Here is a 24595-nt window from a genome sequence, read left to right on the forward strand (position 1 = left end):
ACCCCAGCATCATCAGCTAAATCAATCAGGTTCATCCTTTTCAGAGGAACCCGACTTGAAGACGAACGACCTTCAACAGTACCAGGTAGGTCTTCAGATTCAGTTCGGGCCTTCTTAGCCCCCTCCGACTCAACCACTTCAGAACGCCTTTTCAGATTAGGCTTCCGGAACGAAGTAGGAGCATCACCCTCCCCACCAGCACTACCACCTGCAGCACCACTAACACTTCCAGCACCCGAATCTCCAGAGGAGAAACAGTTGGATGCAGAACAATCTGCATCACCAGAGGAGAAGCGATTGGACGCAGAGCGCCCTCCATCCCCCAGCTCGGAACGTTGCGGTGCCAAACGATTTGCATCACCAAACTCAGAACGTTGGGATAACAAACAATTTGCGTCACCCAACTCAGGACGTCTGGAAGGCATCACCCCTTCAGCCGTCCTCACCGCGCCAGAACGGTGTTCAACGATCCCACCAGACATCCTAGCTCCACCAGAACGGCTGTCACCAGCACCTCCACTCCTTTTCATTCCAGAAATAGGTGTTTTCTTTTGACTCTCCCTCTCTATGGCAGATTCCGAGCTAGAATCAGAAAGTTCAACCACTACCTTGCAAGCCTTAACATTTTGCTCCAGCCTCTTACGGTTGATTTTCTTCCCTCTACGCCTCTTAAAGTAATGCGCAACCCCCCCTAACAAAGCCTGCTTATCCTCCAAACTCAAACAAGCAAACCTTTCAATAACACCGTTCTTCGTATGAAAACAGATTGTAATATCTGCAAAAACAAACCAAATAAATCAGAATGTCCAAATTAGAATTTACCTTACACATTACGACCTACAACCAACGACCTACCAGAAAATTGTACAACACGTTTATCAATCTCCAAACCAGGCGGGCAATATCTACCTACAGCCAACAACGACTTACGCCCCCATTCCTCCTTACTCACCCCCATAATAACAGGAGACTTTCCCTTATAAACATGAAAACTAAAGTTCATAGCACCCGACCTCCTCACAACAAAGTGCGTCGTCACATCGTTTAAGTAGATGTTATAGCCCCTGTCATTCAACAAATCCAACACATGGAGAATCCTCCAACTGTTCCCCACGAGTTGACAGGGGGCTTTCCCCAAAAAGTTCAAAATTTCCACAGTAAGACGGGAAAAGGACAGCCTCATCCCAGCCTTCAACTGCCCATAACAAACAACTACTCTTCCACCCTAAGGAACGTAGTCGTTAGTATACAAATTCTTCTCCCCAGCCAGATCGTACACAGACAAATCGGATTTCACCCAACCAAACTCCTTCCTCAAAGCGGCATAACAATCCACCGACTTAGGCTTCCTCTCATCCACCATCTCTAACGAGAAAGACGATGAAGCCTCATCACCATTACGAACCCTCTCCTCAACTTCTTCGTCACTTACCGTTCTCTCTTTCCATTTACCAACTTCAATCTCACCACTTACACTATCACTAGTCATAGACATTGCACAATCAAAGAAAGAAGGAAAACTCAAATTTTTAAGTTGAAAACACGAACTTGATGGCAAGGGATGAGAAGTTTTTCCTTGTTTTATTTCCTTTCTTTTTCGCTATGGATATATATTTTTTTCTTTGGTTGAAAAGTGAACAAACAAAAAGCTTCTACAAATCAAAACCCCCTCAACTGCCCAAACACCTCGAGACAATCAAAACGTTTCGTGTTCCCAAAATCTAAATCATTATACGCCCACAAATCGCCGTAAGTTCAGGTCCACGAATCTAGCCCAACAGTTCCCGCACATTCCCCGAAACCTAAATTCAAAATAAAATAGCTGTCAGACACGTGCTTTCAAACTTTACTTTTTAACCGTTCTCCTTCCACGCAACAACTGTCCAATAAACGAATAAAAAATAAAGGGGGTTGTGTAAGTACCCTCCGTTCTACACTACAGATCACATGTCCACATGGCAGGACGTCTTACTTCAGCTCATCCCACAACATCAAATCGTACCAACGACCCAGCACCCAGGTCGTCACCACCAGCAGTTACAACCATTTATGAAAAGATATCAACTAGCACAATCTTGGAACCCAATCAACGCCACAATCAAGGAAACATTAACTTTGTAACAACACATTAATGACGAATCACCAAGATAGCACGCAAAGTGGATTTGCAATTTATAATGGTTCAAGCACATATCTATAAATAGAGAGAGATGAACTACGTAAGGCTTGATTCAAGTTTACCACGAGAAACTTGATACGTAGGCAACTCTTATCCCAAGAAGAGTGCAGCCATTTCCTATCTAACAAATAATTAGTTCGTAGTCCCAAAGTAACCAACATCTACACTTGAGTTAAAAAAAAATGTACACTTGAGTTAAAAAAAAATGTGACCTTTTGTAATTTACTAGTCCACAGTCTATATATATATGCATCAATATTGTTACTCTTTCCTTCGGCAGATGCAACTATATGCCAGTAGTATCCTCATAATGCAAGCTAATTTCCTGTTTATATACTGAACAATTTTTTGTCTTTGGTGATGCAGACACAAATGAATTATTAACACACACGCACACACTGAAAAAAAGGAAAAATCTTTTGGCCAAGTAACGAGCCTAGTCAGTAAGGTTTCTCTTACCATTATTGTGTATGTTTTACAGGTTTAGTTATGCATGACATTGTAATCAAGTTGTAATGTCATAATGCAAAGATTTGTAAATTCAAGTACGTTTGGAATTTGTCTCCAACCTGCCCATAATAACTTGCATATTGAAAATTTTAGACTAATTCGAGTAATTGAATTATAGTGGAGTCCACTGATCTTTCAAAAAAATTCGTATTTACTCTTGTGAGGAAATATTAATTTTCACTCTCCATCTAGTAGTGGAGTTCCATTTCTCTGGCAGAGCTATGCTCTTAACGAATTCAAGCCTTCAAAAGTCTGCATGCGGACACAACTATCTCCAAGCTCAGAAACCAAACGCAATTACAATCAACTGCTACCCCAGTCCTCTAATACGAGCACCGGTCCAAAGATCAACCGATAGTGGATCATCTAGAAGAAGCTTAAATCATAGACGAGCCTACCAAAACAGCTTTTATATCTATGTAATAATGTAAGACCTTGGGATCAAAATTCACATCAAAATATGACAAAGTGTATCACTGTATCTGCATAAATCACCATTAGAGAAATACAACATAAAACGATTGAAGAAGACAAATACGATGTCGCAGAGTTGTGTAGTTATATTCACTAGTGTCCCATAACAACCATGTCTTGCTCAATAAATTCATCTTCTTCCGGTGGTGCAACATTGGCCTTTGGCGCTGGTGGGTGTGTATTTTCAGTCCTCAGATCTTGCTCTTTGTCCTCTACGTCAACTTGTTCTTCGTGAGGTGGCTCATTGCCTTGCCTACATCGCTCCTCTGTTTCGCAACCTCCTCTGAATCGGTTAACTGGTTTGTCTGGACATTTACCTTTCTTACAAGGGAATCTATATTTGCCCATACCACCATAACTGATAAATGTACTGTCAGTAGTTATACTCCTTGCTTCCAACAGGAGTGAAGAAACAAGACATGCAACAATGCATAGTAAGAACACCTTTCTTATGTTGGAGCAAGCCATTGTTCTTCACGTTTGAAGTTTTTGCATATGTTGGAAGCAAATATGGATTAAGAAGTTTTGGTATATATGTTCTTCATGCCAAGATTAACTATGCTTTTTTTAGGGGGTTTTGATTGTGGGACAACCACCACACTTTTGATTGAATATGTAAGTGTAGTTAGGACCTCAGGATGACAAATATATGACCGGTCATATGGCATTTGTAAATTAACTTTTACTTCATCTCATCATCTTATTTTGGTTTGTATGGTTTAGGGGAATGTCTAAGTTTGGGAACTGGATGAGGATAATGCGGAATCCGAAAAGGTTAGTGCCTCCAAATTATGGTCAAACATTTGGGGCAAAATTTTCGGATGAGAACTCCTTATAACATGTCTACCCAATGATTTAATTTGAAGAAAAATTCAGGCGGGCTTGCGATCAAGGTGATTTCAAAGCACATTGGTTCAATTTTAGAACTTTTGCTACCTACACTCATGTTTCGACCCCCACCTATGTGGCAAACGTCCATTAGTAGGGGTCTCTATTTTATTCATTTAATCAACAGGGCTAAAGCCCAATTCGCAATATCATGGATCAATGTGCGGGCCCATTAACTCATCATGTGTCTGCGTCAAACCTTAGCCACATGGCTTGCCACTAATGTATCGTTGATTTATGTCCGTGATTCATTTCTTATCAAAGAGATAGTTATCGGTTAGCTATTATACTCTATCACAATTACTCAAGATACAAGATTACTTGAGCTACAAGGACTCTCTACTCTACCTCTATAAATATCAAACTATTTTTCATAAGGAACTACGTGGAAACTTGATCCCTAGAGAATAGATCTTGGAGTGCGTAGGCAGCCATTATTTGGTTCGGTTTCATCTCCCCAACATCAAAATCCTCTGTTTATTAGTGCGTTCATCACCATTGCTCTCGTTGTGTTGAAGCGGTTTTCTTCCGAAACATAATTGGCGTCGTGGGGGAATAGAGAATTCATTATCACGTGAAACAATCAAGATGGTAATCACAAGAAGCAGACCAAAGAGTCAACATATTCCTCCTAATAACAAGAATCACAACCCTCGAAATTCAAATCGGCCGATGCATGAACCGTTGAACAATCAAGTTGCTCATAGTAGTAGGATCAATTCTCAACATCCGATCAGAAGCAAAGAATACCACCGCCTCCCTCCGCAAAAAGCGATACAAGTGCCGCCACCCTTAACACTTTGCAACAAGAAAATCGACAAGTCAAGAATCCTCCATGCGGTCCGGTTGTCATGCCCATGTCGATCCTTCATTGACATGGATATGGACGTAGACATCACTCTCACGCCAACTAGCGGAAAAGTTGATAGTAATGTACCCAATTCACCCCTAATATGGTTGAGCGGGTTACGACGAGTCAAAAATTTAAATAGGAATTTGAAAAGGAAGCTAGCAAAGAGGCAAAGGTCGGTGGACGATGTTGCAAATTCAACAACATCAAGGCGACCACGGAGGGACGCAGCCATTCCAGTGTATGGGACCGTCTTGACAATCCACTTCGTCCTCGACAACATGCTATTTCTCAAATAATCAATCAACCGGCGACGCTCTAGAGTAATGACCCTATTACCCGTACTTATGGGGAATCGGATCGGCAGGATAACTACTACCCTAGACATGTCCGATCTCAAAGGGAAGATTTACCTCGAGAAGCAATTTCGGGGAAGATCGCCATCCGAGATATGTTCGACACGACCGGGAAGGCGGGCATCCCGCATAAGAGCAACAAAACATGGAGAAGTGGTATAATTATTCCGACCACCCGCCAGGGGTGACTACCGCCTAGACAGTGCCGGTTACTGAGGATAGACAAAGACAATCACCGGTCGGAGTCGATCGTGGGAGTACCGCCAAAGATCTCTAACTCCAATAAAAGATAATGGAAGGTATCCGTCTCCACATGGGCACGACCGGGGGTGCCCAGTTGTTCGAGCCAATACTTTAACTCTAACATAACAACAGCTGAAAGAGTTGATTGTAAAAGAACTTAACGATAGAGAGTCAAGGGATGTAAGAACGAAAAACTTGATACCAATGATGGCGTGCTTTGATAAGTTTTCGGTCGACATTCAAGAAGCTTACCACCATCCCGACTTCAAACAACCCGATTTTGAACTTTATGATGAGTCGGAAGGAGATCCCGGCTTGCATGTTCTATCGCTCAAAAATAAGTTGGTGTTATGGGGTGGAGATGATCCGCTCATATGTAAGCTCTTTCCATCGACTCTAAAGGGAGAAGCATTACCGGTTTAGTGAGTTGCCTTCAAGATCAATTCACCAATTCAATGAACTAGAAAATCAGTTTGTTAATCGTTCCGCCACAATTGCAAGACGCCAAAGGATGTCGACTAAACGCTTCTAAACATCAAGCAACAACGTGGACGAGAAGTTACGTGACTTTTGTTACTAGGTTCAAAGGCAGCAGCAGATGTTCCGGAAGTTTTCGATGGGATGCTTCTTTTCGCCTTTAAAGAAGCATTATATTATGAAAGAGACGAAGTTCGAACTTCATTGTAAGGGGATCTTTACCACTCTCTAATTAAAGATGTCCCTAAAACTTCGATCACGATCGTATGTTAGGGCTGAACAACACATCCGTGATCGAGGAGAACCTATCGGGCGAAAAGCAAAGAAGGGACAAAGATATTCGAGTAAAGATTTTTCTCGAGAGCAAAATTTTTAAGCCGGGCAAGGACGATCGGATCAACAACATAACGATGGAAAGAATGACGGTCGAATGAAGCAAGTCAATTTCAATCGTGATGGAAAAACTCTACCGAGCTAAAACCCGACCCTTTCCAATGCCAAGTACTCGCTATATATGAGAAGTTGAAAAGTGGGAATCTTCTTTCCCCGCCTTTATCCACTTTCGAAGATACCAAAGCGACAAAGGGACAAAGCTTTGTGGTGTAAATTCCATAATGACTATGGCCATGAGACGTAACTTTGTCGCTCTCTCGGGTCGGATTCAGAAATTAGTGGAGAAAAGACTTTTAAATGAATACCTTATTAAAACTTTCAACAAAGCGGTTTTCTTTGCAACTTATGAGCATGTCATTAATGTTTCCCATTCTCATGTTGAGTCTCTTTCCAAAAGTCAGAGTAAGAATCAAAAGCGTTTAAAAGTTAGTTATGTTGGTGAGTTTAACCGTATCAACAAAGTCGATTTTGTCAAATGAATCCAGACCGAACTTCGAAGAAGAGCCCCTCCGATTCATCGATGATGATCTCCGTGGTGTATATCACCCTCACTATGACACGCTTATAATTTCGTGTCTATAGGTGCTTCGTGTTCAACGGGTAATGATCGACACCACGGGGCCACTTCCGGCCATTTTCGATGTTATTCTCGATGCAACTTCACGAGGGTATGATCATCGCCGAAGACAATCCTATCATCGGTTTTGATCGACAACATCTTCTTCGCGGTTGGAAGAATTACCTTACCAATCAAATTAATGAACAAAGAAGTTGAGCTCGATTTCTTATTGATGGACTTTGTCGATCCCACTATAACGCAATTTTGGGTAGAGATTGGATACATTCCATGGGGCTGTAGTCTCCACATTTCATCGGTGTGTCAAGTTCCCATTCTCCGGGCATATTTGCAAGGTTCAGTAGTGACCAGTATCTGCCCATTCTGTCATGACAAAGCAATGGATGACTATAAAAATCTGAAGTTCGAGGTAATACGATCTTTGCAAGTGCCCCGCCTGATTCACAGCTTACCAAGCGGCGCGCCCTCCATCTATAATATTGAGGCTCATGTGCAAGGGCGCCCGACGGTGGATCGACTTTTGGAAGTGCAAGTAGGAGATTCAAATGAAGAAACCACTTTTATTTCCACTGAACTTTTGAAAGCGTAGAACAACAAGAATTGGTTTCCTTTTTTAATGAAAATAAGCGTATCTTCGCTTGGAAAATTGAGGAAATGCGAATAGACCCTTACATTTGCTGTCATAAACTTGACATTGATCCAAGTTTCAGGCCGGTTCGCCAAAACCAAAAGAATGGCACCTGATCGGAAGCTCAAAGTTAAAGAGGAGATTGATAAGCTACTTGCGGTTAACTTTATCCGACGAGTTACTTACCCGAAATGGCTTGCTAATGTCGTCCCAGTGCCAAAAAAGAACGGACAAATCAGAATTTGTATTGATTTTACAAACCTTAACGCAGCTTGTCCGATTCATCCGTATCCATTGCCACGAATTTCCGAACTAGTGGATGCCACTTCGGGATTCCAACGCCTATCTTTCATGGATGCTTCTTCAGGGTACTACCAGATCTCTTTGAATGTTGATGACCAAGAGTTCACCACTTTCATTACCGATCAAGGCATTTTCTGCTACACTGTTATGCCTTTTGGTCTGAAAAATGCCGGTGCAACCTACCAAAAGCTTGTCAATACAATTTTTTCCGATCTGCTGGGGATAATAATGGAGGCTTATATTGATGATATAGTCGTTAAATCGAAGCTTACTGGTGATCATCTTTCCGATCTTCAACTTGTTTTTGATAGGCTTAACAAGTATAACATGAGACTCAATCCCGCCAAATGTTCTTTTGGCCTCTCTTCTGGAAAATTTATGGGATACCTCATGACTCGTAGAGGTATTGAGGCTAATCCTGATCAGATACGTGTCGTTATTGATATGCTATCACCAAAAAATAAGAAGGAAATTCAACGGCTTCTTGGGGTCGGCTTGCCGCTTTCTTCATAGATTTATTTCTAAATATTCCGATCGTTGTCATCCCTTCTTCCGGACTTTAAAGGGGGGCAACTTGGAACATTGATTGTGAGTGGCATTGCAACAACTGAAGAAATACTTGGTCAGTCCGCCTATATTGACAAGTCCTTCAACGGTCAACCGATTGGCATGTACCTAGCAGCTACAACTCAAGCTGTTAGTGTTGTTCTTTTTCGTCGATGATGGTAGACCCGTCTTTTTTTATCGATAAGGCGTTAACCGAGCCGAAGTCTCGTTATTCAAAGATGGAAAAATGGCACTTGCATTGGTTCATGCCGCTTCGTCGGTTAAAACCATACTTCCAGGGGAGGTTGGTCAGAGTTTATACTGAGTATCCCTTACGCAAGATCTTTCGTAATGCACAGGAATCAAGCAGATTAGCCGAATGGGAAAGTTATCTTAGTGCATATAGCATTGTCTTTGAAAGTCGTACTGCTGAAAAAGGACATGCTCTAGCTTCTTTGATAGCTGATTTTCCGATTGATGATTCTCCTATTGACGATTTCTTGCGCCAAGAAGAATCTATGGAAGACATTCTGCCACCAATAACTGGGGGCGACGAAGACCAACTTGCAAACGCAATTCCTAATCCAATTGACCTATGAATTGTTTATTCAGATGGCTCCCATAATAAATATGGGTCTGGAATTGGATGCGTTTTTGTTAAACCCGGCGGAGAGAAGATTGAGAAATCTGTGCGACTTGGCTTCGCCGCTTCAAATAACGAAGCCGAGTATGAGGCTGCCGTTTGTGCCTTGAGAACAGCTTTGAAACTGGGGGTGTGTGTAAGTCATTACTACTTCATCTTCTTCGACTTTCGTTTCAAACTCGTACACTTCATCCATCTCAAATTTTTCGAGTCCTAGTATTTTCTGTATTTTCTTAAGCGACCATCGACGCGGTTCCAGGTAGTCGCTGTACCTGTCACCTTCTTTCCACCTCACCAAGTCTGCAATCGTCATCGAGTTTTCTTCTCGGTTATTTTTCGCCCGTATAGTACGGTAGTTCTACCTGTAAAAAAAAAAAAAAGCGAAAACCGGGTTCACTATGCCATATTAAAGGAGGGCAGGTATGGTGCCCCTCCTTTACTGGCGATGCACTAGATCGTGTTTCAAGTTTCACTTTTCGATTTTAAAACCGCCAACATCTTTTCTTCTTTTACAGCAGAGACAAAGACATTCACGTTTTCATGCTTGCGATCTTTGGATAATCTGACCCAAGAAATCGGCACCACGCGTCGGTAAGGCGATATCGCTCATACCACCCGGTGGCTTAACTTCGTCGACCAAAGTTCATTCTACACTAGATGCACGGGTCCACTCGTCAGAAGGAAAAGAAGATGGGGGCATCCGAAAAGTCCACCACCACCGCCAGCCCGGGGTACCGGCCAAAAGAAGTTTTAGATTGAGAAAAGACTGGATTCTCGTACTTCGAGGGATTGCATAAAGGCAAAGAGCATACGGACAAGCACACATCTTGAAGTAAGGTTTTTCCAATACTGAGCGCCATCACTATCGTTTGCACCACTTTTTCTTTCTCATCACTCATGTCCGACATCAATCCATACACCAACACCACCAAGTTATGTCATCTCCACATGATCAATACAATGATTCCTGCGAAAGGAGTTCAACAAATTAACGCCCATGCAAAAAAAAACATAAAAAAAAATAACGCACAAAGTGTGCTTTACCTCGTAATCCAAGTTTCATACTTGAAGGGTGAGTATTCCGCTCTCAAATCTTGCTGTAGCGAAAGATACAACCAAATTTTTGACACACGCCCGATAATGGATGGCTTTGTGGTTGAGCCGTTTTTCGTGATCTTTCCGATCACTTTTACCGCGAATGCGTTAGTAAGAATAGATAAAGACGATGACGAGAGGAGTTGCCTGGAACAATAGGAACATATAGGTGGATGAGAACGATACTAACCTTTTCTTCAAAACCCGCAACTTTTCTTCATCCGAAGTTCTCTTGCCTACGTCTCAGTGTCAAGTTTTTTTTTTTGGAGTAAGATATGCGGCCCCAGCACTTATATAGGATTATGCGCGGGTTTTCCAGTTCTGGTGGAATTCTTCTCCAACTCCGCCTTCATCCCTACTCTCAATTCTTATCTCATCCGAACACTTTGAGTCCTATTACTGTTTAACTTCCTTTTATTATTATTATTACTATACTGCCCCTACGTTTAATTTTCAACGGTATAGTCCAAATATCGCTATTTCGTTGGCACGCTTCATCGAATTCGATTTCATATTATCGCGGCCAGCGTTGCTCGCGATTTTTTTAAGCCATTAATTTCTTTTGCAATTTTATTTATGTGCATCTTTTATTCTATCTATGCGTTTTCAGCTGTTTTTTATTTAACTACGTCATTGCGTCCCGTATACGTTAATTTGAATTTTTTTCATTTCCGCTAATTCCCGAATTTTTTCCGATTGTCCATTTTCTTATCGTTTACGTTCACACGACACTTTGTTATACACTCAGCTTACTCTTTTCTTAATGCACGTTTTCCGTGATTTTTCTTCTCTTCTTTGCCATGTGACCTTTGTTCCCCTGACAAAGAGGGGGCGGTGTTTCGACCCCCACCTACGTGGCAAACGTCCATTAGTAGGGGTCTCTATTTTATTCATTTAATCAACAGGGCTAAAGCCCAATTCGCAATATCATGGATCAATGTACAGGCCCATTAACTCATGTGTCTAAGGCTGAACCTTAGCCACATGGCTTGCCACTAATGTACGTTGATTTATGTCCAGATTCATTTCTTATCAAAGAGATAGTTATCAGTTGACAGTTATACTCTATCACAATTACTCAAGATACAAGATTACTTGAGCTACAAGGACTCTCTACTCTACCTCTATAAATATCAAACTATTTTTCATAAGGAACTACGTGGAAACTTGATCCCTAGAGAATAGATCTTGGGTACGTAGGCAGCCATTATTTGGTTCAGTTTCATCTCCCCCAACATCAAAATCCTATGTTTATTAGTGCGTTCATCACCATTGCTCTCGTTGTGTTGAAGCAGTTTACTGCCGAAACAACTCACTTGCTCACGAAGGAATGTAACTTCAAAAAATATATATAAAGTAAAACCTTTGCAGATTTAAATACTAAGGCAATGTAAGCATTATTTGGACCATGGCATCTTGGTGCACAATGTCAGTGCACTCTTTTATTTTATTTTATTTATTATTTTGTCCAAAGTTTTTCTAGACAACTATATATGCTAAAAATTTAGAATATTTAGTTGGATCGATATATTCCAATCCATTACATTTTCAATCCATAGCGAAGTTCCGTATGTAATAAGTTAAGCCTCAGAGTTTTGTGGTCATTCGTAGGGAAGCCAATAAGATTACCTTACAGTTCAATTCATGTATATATATGTGGATGTCTACCACACTTCATGCGTTCATGTATAATTTCCACCCTTGGTACTCTCTTAAAGTGAATTCTTATATGTTACTAGCAAAATGCACGTGCTCTGCACATGAATGACAAATAAATTTTGTTGGAGAGTACGTGAATATGAACACATGTACAATTGTAATAGATATACAGTTATCCGAAAAAAGAGGAAAATTAATATGTATGACAAATACTTATTCCGATTAAAATTGATAGTTTGGCATGACTTTTCAAACCTCTTTTGTTTGAAAATGTTGTTAATAATGAATCTTACAAAGCCGTATAATTACTGCATATTCATTTCAGATGTGAGTTTGGCATTGAAATAGTTGCTACATAATCCAAAAAGAATAGAGGATCGTATAAACACAACATTACACGAAGTATGACATCCAATTCAAAGCTTATGTAAGCAATTCAGTAGAACGTGAGACTATTGTGCTCCAGTGTTCTTGATGGAGTGTAGGTTCTTCATCAAATTACCAACTCATACACCAGGTTCACAATGATTGTACGGATGTTCATGGATTCAAAATGAAGAAATGGTACACAAATCTATATTGTTGGTGCATCTCATCTAACTGTAACAATGAGAAATACCATTGTTCAAGAATTCGGTATCGACTATAGAGTAGAACAGGTGTTACACATGTTGATCTTTGTCAAACATCAACAATGTGTCAGTTTCAGTGACCTGAGCTCCATGATTAATTGAGTTGCTGCTGCCATCAGGTATGAGCACCTCTGACTTGAAGTAGAAAAATTCCAGCTCAGAATGTACTAATAAAATTTATTAAACCAATAATTAAATTTCAAAACAATACACATACTTTAACTTTCTACTATATACTTCCCCTCTTTGTTTATCCAAGTTGTAGAAACCCAAACTGCAATGCAAATTGTGTAAGTTTTTAAGTCGGAAGATGACATGAAATGCATGTGAATAACAGGACGATGTTATTGTATAGTACACGGAGGCTGGTTAGAAACTATTATTATGCGGCTATAATTTTGAAATTGAAGCACCTAATGCACCATGACGCAGTGTCTTTGATGATAGCTGACTAAATAATAATTTATGAGAACTTATGTAGCACCATTTCACCAAGGCCAAGATACCTAGGAACAAATTTACTGTCATATAACATCACCAATGCCACACACTTTGAGAGCAAAAAATTTGTAGTGACAAAGTAAACTATAAATCTAACACTATCGTCTATAGACAATTGAGACCCAACAATATAAAACAAATAGTGAAGTAAACTAAAATTAAATGGAGATGGTGTAATTTAGTCTGACCTCGTTATCTGATCAAAATTGCAATCCAAGGTTGCTGGATCTGAGTATGTCTTTGTAAACAACGTTTCAAGTATGGCATCCATTTAAGTCATGTAAAGCTCCATTATTGACCACATCTTGGTTTTTATTTTTTGTTTTTGTTGTTTTGAGACTCCTCGTGACATGTAACTGCTCATTACTAAACACATGGTCCAGTAAGTAGATACCAACCTATAAGTATGTAGAAACATAAAACACCAGATAACACTATTATAGCATGCGATGTCAAAAGGAAACAAAAAACATTTAATAGAAAGAAAAAACTAATTACCGAAAGTCAGGAGGTGCAACCACTTTAATCTTCATGTTGCTTGGTGCAAGAGCAGTGATCATGTTGCTCGTACAGTCTGCAATGCTATGCAACCACTTTAATCTTCATGCTGCTTGGTGCAAGAGCAGTGATCATGTTGCTCGTACAATCTGCAATGCTAGGGAACATAGTACTATAGTAGATGCACCACTAAGAACAATGTTTCCATATAAATCTTTAATTTTCTACTATCAACATCACACTTAATGATTGAGTTGTAGTTGCGTGGTTTCTTGAATTCCAGTAGCTTCGATCCCAATTAGCGAGGGTTGGAAGAGAACCTAAGCGAACCTGAAACATTCAGCTCCAATGGTTGATTACTTGACCATCAAGGAGCTCGTAACTCTTTTCAATTGAGGAGCTACTCTTTGCTGTTTCAATTTCCTACTCGTAGTCAAGAGCTACATATATAGGCAAGCTTCTCTTTCTACTCACTTGTCTGTCAAATTTCATTTTGCAAAGTCAAGACAAATGATGATATGGGGAGAGCGTAACCTTCATCAAATGGGGATTGTGTGACGGATTCCATTACCAGAATCCATCACGATACCTGAAAAATAAAAGAAATATATTTATCACAGTTCCCAAATGACAGGAGCGAGGTCAGATAAGGTTGTTTTCAATCCTAAAAACACTAACATGTTGTACAACCACTGGCATAGAGAGAAAGAATAGTCTGAATTACAGCATACATGGCAGGGACGTTGAACGTTTCATACATGGTTTGTGTCATTTTCTCCATGTTGGCTTTGGGATTAAGAGGTGCTTCATTAAGAAGACAGGGTGTTCCTTTGGAGCTACACAAAACTCATTGTAAAAGGTATGATGCCATATTTTGAAACAATAATTACATAACTCATAAGCATTCCAAGTTACCAACTAACCGAAACATCTCACTAAAAGTATTGATTTTTTTCTCTCTAAATACCATCATGCACAAATTCATATAATAATACTTAAGAGTTCAAAGTGGCACAATGAAAAGAAAAAACCTAACCAACTAACTAAACTGAATTGGATGACAATGAACTAAACAATGTTGGTGTAGTTATAATCTACTTGGGTTAGCGGTTGAATACTCACTCTAAATTTGCTAGAACTACCCAAATGGTTAGCCTGAAATTGCACTACTAAGGAACCATTATCTTTAACAGTTCATCCTACGTTCCAAATTCTGATCCAACACACCCAAGTATCCAACACTCTCATAAAGCTAAAACTATATATTTATAAAATAAATTATTTGTTATCAAGATGTGATGACCCATTGAAAGTATCCACTAACATCGAAATTTAGTTTACCAATATGCTCATTATGTAATGTACTAATATGGTCTAAGCTAATATAGATTTTCCAAACTGAACCCAACATAGAGAGGAAGGATCGTCTTCCTAAGGTGGAAGTATTAGAATGAAGAAGAATAAGCAATAAAAAGGTTCACTTTTTCTGGTATATGCAGTAACTAATATTCTATATTGGCTGTGTCTCGATTCCAAACAGGCGAGTACTTGTTTTGAAGTCACATAAGATGAATCAAAACAAAGTACTTGTACCCTGGAAGTCACTGGAAATAATATCTGAAGGATAAAATAAAAGAAACCAATTATCACGTACTTAAAAAGAAAAAGGAATTAAACCTTCGTTGATGGGCTAGGTATGAGTTTGTCTATGGAGACCATTGTCCAGTGTTCTTGACTTGTGAAAATCCGAAGAGGATTAAAACGACAAACTCTAGCGGTATGCTCATATTTTAATCCATGCTTGAAGCTAGTATTGTTCACTAACACACAAAAGTAAAGAAAGGAAGAAAGATAATAAGTGGATTAGCAAATGAGTGGAATAAACAATTAGCAATCTTCTATGTATAGTGCACATCAATAAGTGTGATAGCAGCATAACATATCACAAAAACACAGTGGTAGATGTAAAGGTTATGTTTCATCTAACCTTACTGGAGTAGGTATTTTGGGGGAGATGGATTGGTTGATTGGGTTTGACCAATTTCGTATGGACGAACTGCCTACGTATCAAGTTCTCTCTCTGGGGGGAGGGGGGACTTGAATCAGGTCAGACATAGTTCCTCATCCTCCTTATATAGGCAAGATGCCCGCGCCTCATGCTCTCCCACTTCAGGTCACTTATGAGCCATGATGGCGAGTTATGAAGAATCAATGAGCTGCATGCCTGAAGCTTCAGTCTTGGTGGTTGCAATAAAGGCTTACATTACAAGCCATTGTGAAGCAAGAGGAAGGAGCGCTAGTGAGGTCGCTTCATGGTGAGATCGTCTACTCGACTCGAGTCACTTTGAAGCGAGCTCGCAGGTCGAGTACTGGAGATCGGTTGGTGGTGACATCACTCTGGGCGTGAGTTGAATAGGTTGCTTGCCTGAGTCGAGTCACTATGAAGCGAGCTCTGAGGACGAGGATACGAGGTTGGTTGTTAGTTTTGTATATGCTGGACATGTGTGGTATTCATTGGATGTGAATATTACTCCCTCACACAGCCCCATCTCAGTAGGTCGTTTAGTACATTTTAATGATCTGCTGAGAGAGAACGTTTACACGTGTGTAGCATGTGTGTGGAATAACAATTGCCTCGTTTTGTGGAAGTCGAAAAGACAAGACATAAAGAGACGTGTCGTTTTAGGGTTCAGTGTAATGATGGCCTGCATTGGGAACTGAACGGGCGACGTGTATAAGATATTTTGGGGAACTGGAAAGTTATTGTTTTGCTTCATTTCCTTCAAATTTTTGAGATCGTTGAGTGCTCAGGTTAGTTCAATCTCCTCCATTTTTCCTCTTCTCATTTGATAGTTAAACTTTGTTTGTTAGGTTCTTTTCTTTTTTGTCTTCACACCATGTCTGACTCCGATGATACATGATCGGAGGAGGTTATAGTTGGGTCTATGTAAGATCTGAATATGTAGTTGCTTTGGAGAGTGGCTCTAGACGTTGTGAGGGTTCTTCTTCTAGTGGGTTACCCCCTAGAAATGTAGATAGGCGTGCTTTGGAAAAGTTTGGAGATTTGAGGGACGCTTATGGTATAGATGTTAGCGACCTGGAGATACATGAAATAGGGGATGATGTTGACGTTTTAAGTAATGCGTACACCCCACGGGGATATGGGGTGGTAGTTTGTGAGGGGCAATTGCGAGATGGCATGAGGATATCGTTCTCGCCACTTATCTGTATTTTTGAAACTTTTGTAAGAAAGCACCTTGCTAGTTCGTTGGCAACACTTGGCATTTGTTGAGAGTATTTGACCTGTTGAATGAGAAATTAGGGTACCGTGTTGAGGTCGCTGACATTATTGAGCACTTTGCTGTGAAGTGATCTTGTGCTAATAATTTTAGTTTGCAAACGCTAACGGGGAAGTCGAGCGTTCTGGATGGTGTGAGCAACGAGCCTTGGGAGAGAAGGGCATTGTTGTTAATTGGAAATTACTGTGCTAGTGGGTTTGTAGTTCATACTAGGGTTTGCAATTTTTTTGGTATGTTTTGAGTCCTTTGTTGTTTATTGAGTGATATTTGTTTGTTTTGAGCTGACCTTGGATATGGTTGTTTTGTAGAGGTCACTATTTCAAGTCGAACTGAGTGGGGAGTGATCGAGAGGTTCGCTAAGCTTAGCCGAGCTAAGAAGCAAGAGAAACTGCCTGAGGTAGCTGCTTTCTTTGTGGAAAGGAGAGGTCGTGGGATAAGGCTCAAGCGGAGGAGTCAAAAGAAAAGGGATCGTGGTCAGGTCGATAGTGAGTCTTCTAGCGAGTTCGCCATGGAGAGGGAAGATAGTGGCGTTCTGACCAGGGAAGCTAGGAACAGGAACTTGAGTGGGGCGGTGAGGCCTGTGGGAAGTGCTCGGACCTCTGGTAGTGATGGTAGGATGCCCAAGCTTAGTGGTGGGAAGGGTCACCATTCTGGTTCTGACCCTGCTTCCCGGGAGAAAACCAGGAGGCGAGTGCCCGCTCTGGTGGATGTAGATGAATTGAGAGTTTTAGTTCGTGAAATTGGGAGTTTGTTGAAGAGAAAAGTTGTTGTTGATGATGATAGGGTGTAGGGCAGTTCGACTGGAGGGCATAATGAGGGTGGAGTCTGGTCACCGTTCTGCAGGGAAGAAATATGGGTGTTCTGAGGGTGGTTCGAGCTCTCGGGTGAGGTCATTCTAGAGGGTCAATCTAGGGGATGATGACCTGAATCCACTTGAGAAGGAGAAGGGTATTGTTGCTATGACTGTTGTTCCTCCTGCTAGAAGAGAAAAATCTTCTAGCAAGGGTAGTGCCAAGGCTGGTCTTGGTAAGGAGAAAGGTGGCGCGCTTGAGACGGGTGTCACCTATGTTAACCCTAATACTAGAGAAACCCAGTACGTGATGAGGTTTGACTGTAGCTTCCAGTTTGCTCCAATCACGAGTTGCTTGCTGGATAGCATCGTTCTTGATGGAGATCAGCGGAACTTAGATGCTATGGGCGACCTTGCTGCGAACGTGAAAGCCATGGACCTTGGATATTGCTTGGTATGTACTTGTATAACTTGGCTTTTTGTTGTGTAAGAGTAGGATGGTTTATTGATTGTGGATGTACTGCTGTTTTGTAGGTACTATCCAGGTATCAAACGTTGAAAGAGCTGGCTGTGATTGCTGATGCTGAAAAGGGCGATTGGGAGAAGATGAACGAAGAACTAGAGAATGTGCATTCTGTTCAAGTTTCTCTTCAAACATGTTTTGACTAACTGAAGAAGCAGCACGATCAGGTCACTTTGGAGAAAATGATCATGGCAGGGGCGCTGGAGCAGGCAAATGACTAGCTGGCACTGTATACTGGGTATGTGGAGAAGGCAACAGCTGCAGCCAAGGCGGCGAAAAGACGCCTATGAGACTTTGTTCGGAGAGGTGACCGAGTTGGCCAAGGAGTACAATGAGCTGGAGCAGAAGTACCTTGGCTTACAGGAGGAACCAGAATGTGGGGCTCTAGGTGGAACAATGTTAGACGCACCTGGAGATGCTAGTACCATTCTTCTTGTATTTGAAGGTCCTGTTCTTGTGGCTGATGTTGCCTCGGATCCCGCCCTTGATGGAGCTATTGTGGAGGACGTGCTGGAGCCCCTAGCCTCTGAGAGTTTGCCAATTGTTTCTTGAATCTTGTCAGCTGTGAGAGAATGTTCCCTTGTTTGTTGTTTGTCTTATTTGTGATGGTTGTTATGATACCATAGAGCTGATTTCTTGGGCTTGCCTGGGCAGTTCGCCTTTATTTATTGCTGCATGGCCTATGGCCTGATACATTAAGAGCTGATAACTTGGGCTTGCCTGGGTAGTTTGCCTTTATTATCTGCTTTATTTTAGAACGAAATGGTTTCCACCTGAGTGGCAGTTCGATAGCCATAGAGAACTGGTTTCCTGAGCTTGTTTAGGCAATTCATTCTTTTAAATTTATGAAATGCATATTTATTTTCCTTGCTCTTTTTCTTGATGCCTTGAATGTAATTTGCCTGATGTTGTTGCACTTGTCTAGCGTTGTATGTTCCAACTGGTAAGAAGTGTCCAGGCTATGTAGCCTGCGAGCTTGATTGGGCATCTTGCTCTTAGAAAGCGTTCTTCACTGAGTCGCGTCTAGTGTTGTAAGCTTTGACTAGTGAGAAGTGGTAAGGGTATGTAGCTTGTGGGCTTGAGTGAGTGTCCTGCTCGTAGAGAGCATTCTCCTGAGAGAGGACTTCAGCACGTGTTTGGCACGTGTTAGGAGGCGAAACGTTTGGTAGCAGAAATAGTAACCACCTTGTGTTCTGGAATTTGAAAATATGGCGGCCGGGTCGTGCGGCTCGTCGGTTAGGGTTTTGATGTATTAATGGTATGTCTTGGGAAGTGAAACGGTTTATCCTAAAAGACTTTTCGTGAAAGGTTTAGGGGTACTGGTTCGTCATTTCCCTCAAGCTATTTTCCAACTTCTTTTCCTTTCTCATTTTTTTTTCTTTTTTTATATGTAAGTTTTGTATGCTTGTTGTTTTTGTTCCTTGTTGATTGTTGGGTTGTCCCTGGAGTGTAGAATGGCTAGGGCAGATGGTGATGATTTTGAATATTTGGTCCCTCCAATGGGAGGGGTGAGGGAGACCTCTCCGCTCATCTTGGAGGAGATTAAATTCTTGCCACGCCGTTCTCATGATCTAGGTAAATGGAAGGCGATCGCTTCTGACACGAGGGCCACGAAGCGGTCTAAAAGTGTGGGTTGCTCTACTTCTGGTTTGCGTAAGTGAACTGGAGGTGTGGTGTTTAGGTGCCCGAGTTCTAGGGGTGGGGTCGACCTGGGTGCTCACGACCGTTCTGTGGCGGGTAAGAGAAAAGATGTTGCTAGAGAAAGCTCTGAGGTTGGTGCATTGGGGAGGCGGGGTGGAGACCTGGGAAGAAGCGTGCAGTGAAACGATCTGACTGCAGCTTCGGGTCGGCACTCATAGCTAATTGTCTCTTGGAAGGGATTGTCTTGGAAGGTGACAAAGAAGAGCTGGATGACCAAGATTTGGAAAAGACTTTGGAGACCATGGATATGGCTTGCTGTTTGGTAAGCTTTAAATATTCTCTGGTCCCTTTCTGTTTTATTGGCGAGAGTAACATTGATGTTTCTATTTGTAGTTTCTTGCTGGGTATCATAAGTTGAAACACACGACCCAAGTTATGGAAGTTGTGGAAAATGATGTGGGCAAGATAAAGAAGGACCTCTTGAGCTTGTAGCTCGCTCGAGAGCCTGAGAAGAAGGAACTGAAGGATTTGAGGAAACTGCATCAGGACATTGTATCTGAGAGGTCGTTGCTGGTCAGTTTGATGGTTGACTTGCAAGAAAGACTGGGAGTAGTAACTAAGTATGCCAAGTAATGCAAGTCGGTTGCACGACAGGCTCAGCGGGCATATGACCGAGTGTGCTAAGATTATGTGTTGCTGGAGGAGACGTACTTTCAATTGAAAGAAGAGTGTGAATGTGGGGCTCTAGGTGAAAGTGTGCTTGTCATACCTTGAGATGCTAGTAACGCTAGAACTGGTTTCCTGGGCTTGTTTTGGCAGTTCACTTTTGAAATGGTTGGGGCGTGACCCAGATATATTAAAAGCTGATACCCTGGGGAAACCTGGGCAGTTCGTGTTATTGACAGCGTAGTGAACTGGTGTCCACATAAGTGGCCTTTCGGTTATTTTGAAGAACTGGTTTCTTAAGTGTGTTCAGGCAGTTCATTTGTTCTGCACGTTATGGAACACATGATGTTTATTTTCATCTGAATGTTTGTTGCATATATTTTCGTAAGAATTTGACCTAGAAATATATATCACGTTGTCTAGGAAGACATAGGATGCTATGAAGCGTTTGAGCTCGTTTGAGCGTACTGCTCAGGAGAGCATTTTGACTGTTCCAGAGAACTTCTACACTAAGTTGATCCCAGAGTTTGATGTTATCAACTAGTGAGAAGTGTTGGAGCTATGAAGCCTTTGAGCTCGAGTGAGCGTTGTAGCTTAAGTAGGTGTGTTGCTCTTAGAGAGCAGTCTTCACTAAGTTAATCCTTGCAATGTAGGTTTTGAACTAGTGAGAGGTGTGTGAGCTATGTAGCCCTAAGCTCGAGTGAACATTTAGTCATTCAGAACGTTTGAGCTTTGGAGAGCGTTTAAGTTCATTTGAATGTTTTGCTCTTAGAGAGCATTCTACACTTAGTTGACCCTAGAAGTATAGGTCTTAAACTAACGAGTAGTGTTAAGGCTAAGTAACCTGTGAGCTATGTAGCCCTGAGCTCTAGTGAGCGTTTTGATGTGGAGAACGTTTAAGCCCTATATAACGTTTTAGTTCGAGTGAGCGTTTTGCTCTTAGAAAGCGAGCTGTGCGTCGATTGATAACGTTGAGAGATTTGCAGTGCTTGATGCAAATTAACCATTATGTGTATAAATGCTAAGAGTAAGACTCAACAAGAAAGTATTCCAAGGACGTGGAAGTGGCTGTCCATTTTGGGTTTTGATCCAATATGCTTCATTGCCAATGACTCGTTCTACTATGTAAGGGCCTTTTTATGTTGGTGCCAGTTTCGAGTTATCCTTAGTTTTTTTCAAGACTAGGTCGCCTGGTTGGAAACTGCGAGGGTTAACTTGCTTGTTGTACGTCTTCCTTAGAGTTTGGTGGTAGGATGCTAGTCGAATTGCTACTAGGTTGCGTCATTATTCAAGTAAGTCGACCTCTCGAGCAAGAATGGAGTCGTTCTGACCAGATTCGACGATCTCAGATCGAGTTGTTGTAATTGTCAGCACAGTAGGGATGATAGCCTCAGTACCGTAGCATAGTGAGAATGGTGATTCGCCTGTGCTAGAACGAGTTGTCGTCTATGAGCCCATAAAATGTTTTCTAATTGCATTGGCCACTGGCTTTTGTTCTTTTCAATCTTCTTTTTCAAGTTCTCTAGAATTGCTTTGTTACTGGCTTCTGCTTGACCATTGCTATGAGCGTACTGGAGAGTGGAGAATGCATGAACGATCTTCCACTTAGCCAAGAATTCTTTGACTGTCTTTCCCTTGAATTGGGAGCCATTATCCATCACCAATGTGTGGGGGAGGCCAAATCTGGTAATGATGTTGGTCCAAATGAAGCTTATGACATTAGATTCTTTGACATGAGCCAAGGGAATCACTTCTACACATTTGGTGAAGTAGTCTGTTAAAGCTAGGATGAACCGAAAGCCTGTGCTTTTCTGTGGAATGAATGGACCCATGATGTCCAAGCCCCACATGTGAAATGGCCAAGGGTTGGCAATGTTGATGAGTTCTCAAGCTGGCTGAATGATATTGTGGCCAAATATTTGGCACTTGATGCATTTGAGTACATACTTTTTTGCATTGATCTACATTTTTGCCAGAAGTAGCCTTGTGAGATCGCTTTGTGAGCCAAAGAGCGACCTCTTGCGTGATTGTCACATTCTCCCTTGTGGATTTCTACGAAAATCATCTGACCCTGTTCTGGGCTTATGCACCTTAGATGGGGTCCTCCAACAGATTTTCTGAAAAGTTTGTCATTCACAAGGCAATAGCGACTTGACTGATATTAAATATGTCTGGCCTTGGTTCGATCTGCTGGTGCTTTGTCGGGCTGGATATAATCTATGATAGGTTGCATCCATGTTTAACTCATCTGAGTGTTAGAGAGTGGGCATAGGTCGGTAACTTCTAGGACTTGCTCATTTTGGTAAGCAGGTCGATCGACTACTTCGATTAGTAGTTTCCTAGGTTGGGTTGCGAGGTACGCCAAGCTGTCAGCGTGGTGATTCTCTTCCCGTAGTAAATGGTGTATGGTGACTTTTTTGAAAGAAGGCAGCAATTGATTTACAACTTGAAGGTATTTAGAAAGGTTACCTTCATTGGTAGTATACTCATGAGTGACCTGGCGAACGACCAGTTGTGAATCGCTAAAGACCTTAAGCTCCTGGGCGTTGAGCTCTAATGCCATGCGAAGTCCCATGATCAGGGCTTCGTACTCCGCTTTGTTATTGGAGGTCGCAAAATTGATGCGAACTGACTTTTCCACCATAGAGCCATCGGGTGACACTAGGACTACCCCGACTCCGCTGCCACCTAGATTGCTGGCGCCATCTACGAAGAGTGACCATAGCGACGCATCATGCTGCTTTGAGGTCGGGGTGTCTACTTCGGGTTCCCAGTTCAGGTCCTCAACTGGGAAATCTGCTAGGAAAACAGCAATGACCTGACCCTTCTGAGAGGTTCTGGGGGTGAACTCAATGTGGTGTTCACCGAACTCTTCTGCCCATACTACCATGTGAGTCGTCTTGTTGGCTTTGAGAAGTATCTTCTTTAGTGGCAGGTCGGTGAACACTTTGATTGGGTGTGCTTGGAAGTAAGGCCTGAACTTTCGTGCTGAATAAAGTAGTGCCAGTACTGCCTTTTCAATGTGGGAGTAGTTCTTCTCGGCTAGCAACAATGTCTTGCTTGTGAAGTAGATCGGTTTATCTATGTTCTGTTCCTCTTTGAAGAGAACTAAACTGATAGCGAAGTCAGAAATAGCTAAGTGTAGCCCCAGCGTTTCACCATCAATCGATTTTGCTAGCACAGGTGGTGTTGTCAAATGTCCTTGAGAGTAGAGAATGCTTGGTGGCATTGGTCATTCCATGAGAATTGCTCACCTTTCTTGAGGATTTGTAGGAAAGGTCGGCACTAGCTTGTCTGATGCTCTCAATATGAATCAGTTTAGTGCGGTGACCATTCCTGACAGTTTCTATATTTGCAGCTTTGTTTTTGGGTCGGGCATGTCCAGGAACGCTTGAATCTAGTCAGGGTTTGGTTCTATCCCACGTTGTGAGACCTGATACCCCAAAAATTTCCCGAAGGACGCTCCAAAGAGGCATTTCTCAGGGTTAAGCTTCATCTGAGTTCGCTGAAGTCTGGAGAACGCTTGCGTGAGATGATCTAAGTGGTCTTCAACTTTCTTGCTTTTGACGACCATGTCGTCTATGTTGATTTCTATGGTGTCACCTAACATGTCTTGGAACATATCGATGATAAGTCACTGGTAGGTCGCTCCAGCGTTCTTGAGGTCGAACAGTAGGACGTTGTAATAGTAAATCCCTTGCTCTGTTATGAATGAAGTTTACTCTTGGTCTTCTTCTGCTAGTGTAGGCATCCATGAATGACAAGAGCTCGTGACCATAGGTCTAGTCCACGAATCGGTCGATTCTTGGTAAGGGAAAGCTATCCTTAGGAGTTTCTAGATTTTGGTTGGTAAAGTCCACGCAAAGACGAACTGTGTGCCATTCTTTTTTGGGATTTCTACGATGTTAGCGATCCATTCAGAGTACTTGACCTTCCTAATGAAGCCAATTTTTTTGAGATTTTCTACTTCTTCATTGATTGCTTTTTGGAACCTAAGGGATAACTTTCGAGGTCATTGGCGAACTGGTTTAGCATTTGGGTTAACATTTAATTTATGGCATGCAATATTGGGGTAAATTCCAGGCACATCGATGTACGACCAAGCAAAAACATCTTTATTTAATGATAAAAAGCTTACAAATTATGCCTTGAGAGTAGGATCAAATTTAGCTCCTATATAAATGAACTTAGGGTCATCCTCGGTTCCTATGTTAACCTTTTCCT

General features: G+C 41.7%; 1 protein-coding gene and 1 pseudogene across 1 annotated transcript; both read right to left on the reverse strand.

The window, feature by feature from the left end:
• Positions 1-13448: 13448 nt before the first annotated feature.
• Positions 13449-15726, reverse strand: LOC147492230 (actin-66-like; annotated as a pseudogene).
• A 5929-nt stretch (positions 15727-21655) lies between these two features.
• On the reverse strand, positions 21656-23600 carry LOC147492231 (uncharacterized). The gene is made up of 2 exons (XM_086567448.1): positions 22841-23600; positions 21656-21795 (listed from the first exon to the last, which is right to left on the reverse strand). Exons 1-2 carry the CDS (start codon positions 23598-23600, stop codon positions 21656-21658), a joined length of 900 nt encoding a protein of 299 aa, XP_086423574.1.
• Between the last annotated feature and the right edge of the window lie 995 nt (positions 23601-24595).

Source organism: Coptis chinensis, chromosome 6 (genome assembly GCF_015680905.1).
Source record: "Coptis chinensis isolate HL-2020 chromosome 6, ASM1568090v1, whole genome shotgun sequence".
In the NCBI taxonomy this organism is placed as follows: domain Eukaryota; kingdom Viridiplantae; phylum Streptophyta; class Magnoliopsida; order Ranunculales; family Ranunculaceae; genus Coptis; species Coptis chinensis.